Genomic DNA, 8,482 nt, shown 5'->3' with positions numbered 1-8,482 from the left:
TCTTGTGGTTTGACAAGTGACAAGAGTCCACATTCATTTTGGGCTCTAGTTGATGTCGACTAACCGAGGAATAGCTAGCACATCATTGGTACACTTGTACGGTCGTCGTCGGTTGGCATGACTTGATCCGACGGCTGAACCGATCAAGGAGGAGAAGACAAGAAAACATGGCCTTTATAAGCTCATCCACCCCTTTGCTCCTCAAAATTTCAATCTCTTCTTGTGGTTCTTGGTGGTGAGATATTAATTAGTTAATGATGGCGGGGGATCCGGTGGGGCTTCCACCGGGGTTTCGGTTCCACCCGACCGATGAGGAGCTGATCTTGCACTACCTCCGCAACCAAGCCGCTGGCCGGCCGTTCCCAGCTTCGATCATCGCTGAGGTTGATATCTACAAGTGCGACCCATGGGAGCTTCCTGGTTTGTAAATTACTTTTGTTATGAACTGATTCGAAATATCGATATGGATTTTTGATTATGAGTTTTGTAGCTAAGTCGATGTTTGGAGAGCAAGAGTGGTATTTCTTCAGCCCGAGGGATCGGAAGTATCCGAACGGGGTCCGACCGAATCGGGCGGCCGTGTCAGGGTATTGGAAGGCGACGGGGACAGATAAACCCATTCGGTCGGGCCGAGGAGATGGGCACATCGGGGTGAAGAAAGCCCTAGTGTTTTATAGAGGAAAACCGCCTAAAGGACGGAAGACAAACTGGATCATGCATGAGTTTCGGCTCGCAGAGGCCAAACCGAGCAACACCTACCGACCCGCAAAGTTCTCCGACACCTCCATGCGGGTAATCCTACTAATTCTTAAATGCATCATGAAGGCAAACCTAATCTCGAACTATAAACCATGTTTTGCAGCTGGATGATTGGGTGCTGTGCAGGATCTACAGGAAACTGAGCCACCAGGAACCAGCACCATCCTCGGTAGAGCAAGAACAAGAGCAAGAAGAAGTGATCGACGCAACAATTAGGAATCATCTCGGCCACACATCGACCTTCGCGACCAACAACGACGACCCGCAACCGAACAGCCTCCTCCGGCTGCAGAAATCACTATCAGTTTCAGACTTCCTGGATGGCTTCGGAGCTGCCCACAACCTGTTAGACGCTTTGCCTGAACTCATCCCCAATCCCTGCATGAACCACCAGCTCTTGCTGGCTGAGCCAAAACAGAGGACCAGAGAAGACTCCTCTGCTTCAATCTCGGCAAATTCCACCATGGAAAGCATCCATGGACTCATTAATCAACCTCTCAAGAACCCTAATTACAGCACTGATGCAGGAATCCAATTCCAAGATGAATTCTCCATGCTGAACCAGAGGTTCTTCAACCAGCAGCTACTGCTCAACTCCCACCTGGGATTGCATTAGCTTGGCCTGCAAATGAAACAAGAAACATACAATTAGAAGAAGAAAAATGAATGAAGGATTATATAATTTTTTTGCAAGAAGTTTTTTTTTTTTTTTTTTGTTATTTGCAGTTTAAAGCATACTGCAGGAGATTGATTAATCAGTAGCTTTGTGAAAATGACTTGATGATCATTATACTGCTCAATAAAAATTTTATAGAAGAAGTTTCTTCTTTGAAATGCTATAAACTATGAAATCCATTGCTTTGATTAATGATGTGTTGTTTGATTTGGATGTGAATTAATTGAAATAGTGAAAGAAAACTTAGACTTTAGGGCCTAGTCAAAAGTATAGTTTTATGAATGCACTTGAGTGCCGCATCTGCATCCTACTCAAGACATAGACAATGACTTCAAAATGATGGTGTGTCAATTCGAATTACTACTGGCAATGTAATGAACAGCACACATCGATTCTTACAACGTCTTGGTATAGCATTTGCGAGTGCTCAAGAGTGCAATTCCGAGCACTAATAGTAGATAAAAACAAGAGTTTGATTTTTTGCTTTCGATGGAAGACATGAGTTTTGGTAAGTGGGGAGTGATAGAGGATCTCCTATTGAGAAAGAAGGGGTCAGTGATATACTTATCATCGTTATAAAGACTATTGCAACATGGTTAGAGATGAAGTGGAAGATGTAGGAATTCATGATCTCATACAAGAAGAGAGGCCTCACACTGAGAGAACAGAACTTAACCACCAACAAAAAAACATCATCAGCAACTGGAAGTTTTAAGCACAAAAGAATTAAACGTGTATCATCTCGAATTTAACAAAGAAATTTATACTTAGTTTGGATTCAAACGTGCAGAAGAAATAAAAATATATCATCTCAGACTTAACATGAGGCTCAGGAAGCAACATGTAGCCAAAGACAAACTTGCCTACAGCATCGCTCTCTGTTACTCCTACTTATCAAACAGGGAGAAATTTGGGTAGGCAAGTCATCCTTGGCTGCAACTTACTTCATGTGCCTAATGTTAAGCCATAAATGAACCGAGCAATGCATTTCCTCTCAAAGTCTACATCTCGCATGAGCTGAGGAGAGAGAGAGAGAGCAATGCAGAGAAGGGGATGGATGTGGAAGAGCCTTTCCAGCTCCTTATATAGGATCTCCTCTCACACCAGTCCAAATGCTTAATGTTGTTCTGGGGGATTAAACAAATATTAATCAGAATGGAGGGAGATGCATTGAGTGTAAAAAATAGAGAGCCTCCAAAGGAAAGCAGAAGGAACAAGAACATGAAGAGCTGCATGCTAACAGATAAAACAAAGATATCTTTCAGCAACACATGCAGTTGTCATCAAATAAGATAGCATACGTATCTCATGGATTCTCTGAGAGTTGGAATTTTGTCTCCTTTTACTTCATTGAATGACAAAGCACTTGTTAAATGCACATGGAGGATGAAGGACCACCCTTAAGTTAATAATATTCATCCTGAGGAGTAACTTTTATAAATTCTAGAGCAGAAACAAATGGTTGTTTTTTATAAAGTAATGCTTGCACCAACCCGATGCAAATCCATACCTCAAACCACCCCATTTTAGGCAAGTCATTGGTCCAACTTGCACAGCATGAAGGAAACACATGAAGTGATTTGTTGCTCACTCACAAGAAATATGATATATATATACGAACACACAAGCAATTCTATTGATCTTAGTTTGATAACAGTGCTTCAAGTGATTTGAATCAATGTAACTAGGGGGATTGAAACATTTCATTAGTGTTGATGCAGCAAAAATTAAACATATATGTGTTTTCATAACACAGGTATTGTATTTGTTTGATGTGACTAGTTTAGAAACTTGTAATGAGGACATATTTTCTATGTGAAAAAGAAACCAAGAGAAAATTTATGAGGGTTGCAGAATTCGGATGAGAAATTTACCTCAGAGATGCATTCCGCAATAAAATATAAATGGTGCTGCTCTAGGTGACTTGCTTTTTTACCGTCATTTATTCTTAATAATTGGCCTTTTTTCCTTTTTCATAATTCTGATCTACATCTTCAAGTGAGGATAGAAACAAAATTGCTTTTCCAACCATTTTGTCCAAACTCTGCCAACCTTCATCATAGCCAGTATGGATCAAAAACAATCAATCAGCTTGGCTTGGAATAGGAGAAGACGTTGGTTTTATATCCTTCCCTGCTGATGTATGGTCCCTAGTATCTGTGCCAATCAGGGTGGCAGGAACCTTCAGTATCATTGAATATCATGTAGCTTACACTAATTAATTTCATACAACAGACTGCAAAAGGCTACAATTTTGAATTAAAACTGGTAGCATAAAAGAGCATTGAAATAGCTATGTTAACCTTTCAGCACATAACATTTTCAAAAGCAGAATAACTTGTTTCTGGAAGATTATGTTGAGAAAAAGGTTGAAACCAAAATACAACTTAACTTTTGGTTTTAATGCAACAAAGACAGTGTGATCACCATGGAGTCTTCAACACACCATGGAGTGTATAAAACAATACAAACTGTAGAAGGTAATGACCACAAAGAAAATATTGAAACATCTAGAGAATATAAAAAATTCTACATTCTGGAATTCTATATAATTACACGTTTCCCTTTGTAGATCCAAGAGGCTAAGGCAATATCAGGTTTCGACCTTCTTAGTTCTCCTTTTATTCTCAGATTTCTTATCTTCTTTATCATTTCTAAATTGGCAGCTTGGACCATCTAGGTGGTTACCTACTCAGTCTGGACAAGGGGACCACTTTCCCTACCCATTGTGTAGTACCCTTTAGACAAGTCTTCTAAACAGAAACCTAGACGGTCCAACTAAGAAGGTTAGTAGGTGTGGTAGAGTAGCTAGACAGTTTACATGAGTTCCCTTGAAAAAAAAAATCATTTGTTGAACTGCTTTACTCTAGTAATTGAAAAAAATAAAGTGAGGAAGGCGATGACTGATGATGCAAATCTAATGAAGAGTTGAAGATTTCTTTTTAAAATATTTTTTTATCTAAGAGGACAAAACTAACTATTGTGTTTGCTGATTGCAAACTTAAACTAAGTTTTTGAATTTTGATATTGTACCGTGACACTAATTAAGAGTTACTTGATTGTTATGTAATATTGCTGCATTTTCTTACAGTGTGTTTTCTTTCAATTTACAATTTTAATGTTGTTGCTTGTTTACTTATCAATTACCACTTATTTGATTGTAAACTTGTTTTCATTGATTAATGTTCTTTATTAGGTATACATATGTTAGTCATTCTTAATGCTAATATCAATCTATTTTAGTTTAATATTATTTAATAACTACAGCTTAGCCTCCTGCTTACCGCAAATTCACTATGCAGTGGGCCAAATACCTACCACCTGAAATCTGCCTTCTAAATACTTGATCTTTAATCCATCCTTGATCTTTGGCAGGCTAAAAAAATAATTCCAGTTCCAACAGAGGATCTTGCAAAAATTTATATTTATCTCATCCAATCAAGTTACTGTAACAAACTCTCGTACAATTACAATTGGAAAGAATCATTTGCCTATATATATATATATCTTAGAGATCCATCTAATATTGGTTGCGCCAATCAAGATTAATGGTTTAAGAAGTAGAGGAAGTTTCTAAAGTTCGAGATGAAAAAAAATTCAATAGGATCTACTTCAATTAGTCAGATTGTTTTGAAAGGAAATCAAGGAGAAGCAATGCTCACACTAAATATCTTAATAGACGTGATCAACAGGGTGTAAATCCAAGCATTTAACACATCTGTTCCTAACTTGCTAATGATCAAGTTAAACAAAGACCTAAGAATTAGAGAAATCACAAACCCTTTAGACTTCTAGATAGAAACCAGGGAACCAGACTTACATAGGACCTCACTAACTGTGCAAATCTTCGTCAGTGAGTCACTTAAAACTAGACCAATGGGTGAACTGGAAGACAGTGTCTTCACCAGTTGAACTGGCCCAAAATTTAGTTCAACAGAATTCTTTTACCGAGTCATTGGACTGTTTGCCTACAATTCCAGGTTAACCAGTTCAACCAGCAGTCCGGTCCTATACAGTTTTAGAAACACTGCTCTTTGACACCGTAATCCAATGGACTGCTACATACTGAAGAACACTTGGATTCTTTTAGACTGAAGTCTAACACCATTCCAATTCTTACTTCATATGCGTTGCTAGGCACCAGAACACAATCTCATCTAAATTCTTAACAAAAGATGCTCTTTGAAAGGGAAAAAAAAAACAGACTCCACTTACAGAAACAGAAATGGAATAATAGAACAATGAATATGAGGAATGAGATTACAATCGTAGTAACTCAGAAATGCATCGTTCCCCTAATACGCTGCTACTCTCATTGAAAGTTGACATTTTTATCATCGAATCAAATAGAAACGGAAAAGAATAAGAATTGAATACTATTCCAAGTGCCAGAAGGTACCCACGAGGCGAGAAGACGAATGTAAATTCCGCAACCAAATTCTGAAACCCTAACAGCCGATCAAAGAGAGGAGCCCGGAGCAACCATCGAACTGCGAGTTTACCTGCTCGCTGAATCCTCAACTCCACCAGTTGGGCCGGGTAACCATCTGGCCCGGTCCGGTTCAGGCCCAACTTATTCAAAACCGACAATTTTCAAATGCTAAAAAAATAAAATAAAAAATAAATTGATAAGTTAACATAGTAGTACGTCAGTTATTAATAATAATTTAATAGAAAATAAATTTGTTAAGAATTCAACGTAATCATACAATTATAAATTTTTTACAATAAAACATAGTTGAGGGGGGTATTCGAAATTTGCATGTTTCGGATCCAAAAATTCGAAAATCGGTACCCGGAATTTCCTGCCCTATAAAAGGCAGTGCCGATACACACGCGACGACGCGGCGGCCCCAATCGGCGGGGCTTCCTTGTGCCGGCGCCCCCGGCGTCGAAGTGCGGCGCATACGCTCAACCTCGAGCTTCGATAAGTCTTATTTTGATCTTCGGAGAGCTGCTTCCGCCCTACTCGCGCCCTCGCGTTGGCGAATCTAGCTAGGTACTCGTCGTCATCTGTTTTTTTCTGTTCTGTGTCCTTCTGCCTAAGTAGGGTTTTCAGATTTTCGAAGAAAGATGTAATTGTGTGAATCCTTGATTTTGTCCATTTTGTGGAATTTTAGACACATGGAGCTTTTCAATGCTGCGGTAATTATTTCGTTCCAATTTCTGTTTGGTGCCACCGCCAATCTGGTGTTGAGTGTTCGAAATCAATGGTGCTTTAATACTCTATTGAGCTATAATTTACAAGGTTATTCAATATTAGATGTATTAATGAGAGCTATGCTAGATTTAGTTTGTCATGACACTTCTGTTGCTAAAACTAGGAGAGAGTAGCATGCATATAACTGGGCTTAGAGGAATTTATGTTAACTACGCCAACGAGGCATTTCATGTCAGTTGCGGTTTAGGCATCATAATGCCAAAGAGCATTGGCCGATATCTTTGTTTCTGTTGTATTATTTAAATCAAGTCATAATTAAGATAGAATATATCCGTATTTAATGGATATGCTTTGAATAAATGAAAGGCTAAGGCTAGATCTAGATGCATAATTTTAGGATCGGATTGTTTTTTCTTACTGCTATATAAAGACATATGTATAGCCTATGCTTTGTATGAACTTTTAATGAGAAACCAATAGTACATTAATTCTCTGCTATCTTTCTCTTATTCATCTAAGTGCTATCAGGTGTTTTCTTTGACTCTTCTTCATTTGAGTGTTATCAAAGTGGTATCAGAGCCGGTAACCTTCTAGCTCGTTTTTTTTTTGTAGTAAAATATGACAAACAATTTTAATGTTGTTTGGTCTGGTCCCAAATTAGATGGGAAGCTCGATTATAATTATTGGCAGATAATGATGTCTACACATTTAAAAGCTCAAAATCTTTGGAGCTCTATTGATTCAGGTCTTTCAGAAGGAGCCGATGCAAACTCTCAACGTCGAGATCAACTTGCGTTGGGACAAATTCATCAAGGAGTTGATTATTCAATTTTTGGTTTGATTGCAAATGCCAAGACGGCAAAGGAGGCGTGGGACACCTTAAAATTGTCATACAAAGGAGTTGATCGAGCACAAAAATCCAAGTTGCAGTCGCTACGAAGGTTATACGATCGATGCGAGATGTCATCTACAGAAACAGTTGAGCATTATTTTTCACGTCTTACTGATCTTGTCAATAAAATGAGATTATATGGTGATAAAATTGGAGATGATGCTGTTGTTGAGAAGATTCTTCGAACCATACCATTGAAGTATGATCATGTGGTGTCCTCAATTCAAGAATCACATGACATTGAACTGCTGACAATTGCAGAATTAAAAGGTATGATAGAAAGCCATATTGACAGGATCGAAGCAAAGACGGAAACACCAGCAAATGAAGAAGCTTTAAAGAGTCAGGTTACTCTTAACACGACTGACTCTAGTCAAAGAGGAGGAGGATTCAATAGAGGTCGAGGAAGAGCAAGAAGAGGATATAGAGGAAGAGGTCGAGGTAACTACTCAAATCAAGGAAGAAGTGGAGATAATGCCATGCAAGAGAGGTTTTCGGCTCACTGCTATAATTGTGGAAAATATGGGCACAAAATTGCAGATTGTAGATACAAGAAATTCAACAATCATGGCAACCAAGCAAACATTGCTGGAAATTATGGTGAGGACTCTAATGAATCTGAGACTTTACTTTTGGCTAGTAATAGTTTACCTGCAAATGAGAACGTATGGTTTTTGGATACTGGATGTAGTAACCATATGTGTGGAAGAAGAGAGTTATTCTCGGAATTAGATGAATCAATTCAATCAGAGGTTACTTTTGGAAATAAGACAAAAGTACCAATATTGGGAAAAGGTAAATTTTATATCCAGTTGAAGGATGGTTCTCAAAATTTTATATCTGATGTCTTTTATGTTCCAGAACTTCACCAAAACTTATTAAGTATGGGACAATTATCAGAAAAGGGTTATAAAATATACATTATTCAAGGGTATTGCATCATAACAGATGGAAATGGGAAGTTGATAGCAAAGGTAAAAATGTCTCAGAATGG

General features: G+C 38.4%; 1 protein-coding gene and 1 long non-coding RNA gene across 3 annotated transcripts; one reads left to right on the top strand and one right to left on the bottom strand.

Moving 5' to 3' along the window:
* The first annotated feature begins 202 nt into the window (after window positions 1-202).
* On the top strand, window positions 203-1,424 carry LOC122043309 (NAC domain-containing protein 2-like). Its single transcript, XM_042603880.1, has 3 exons — window positions 203-420; window positions 491-792; window positions 863-1,424. Exons 1-3 carry the CDS (start codon window positions 255-257, stop codon window positions 1,373-1,375), a joined length of 981 nt encoding a protein of 326 aa, XP_042459814.1. The 5' UTR covers window positions 203-254; the 3' UTR covers window positions 1,376-1,424.
* LOC122043310 lies at window positions 653-5,929 on the bottom strand. Of its 2 annotated transcripts, none has more exons than XR_006129483.1 (3): window positions 5,839-5,929; window positions 3,310-3,592; window positions 653-1,381 (listed from the first exon to the last, which is right to left on the bottom strand). It is a non-coding gene; the product is annotated as an uncharacterized LOC122043310 (long non-coding RNA). The 2 variants fall into 2 exon arrangements; XR_006129482.1 differs by having other exon boundaries at window positions 5,835-5,922.
* Window positions 5,930-8,482: the final 2,553 nt, after the last annotated feature.

Source organism: Zingiber officinale, chromosome 2A (assembly GCF_018446385.1).
Source record: "Zingiber officinale cultivar Zhangliang chromosome 2A, Zo_v1.1, whole genome shotgun sequence".
Lineage (NCBI taxonomy): Eukaryota > Viridiplantae > Streptophyta > Magnoliopsida > Zingiberales > Zingiberaceae > Zingiber > Zingiber officinale.
Note: the sequence above shows the minus strand (reverse complement) of the source record. Positions and strands in the feature narration are given on the sequence as shown.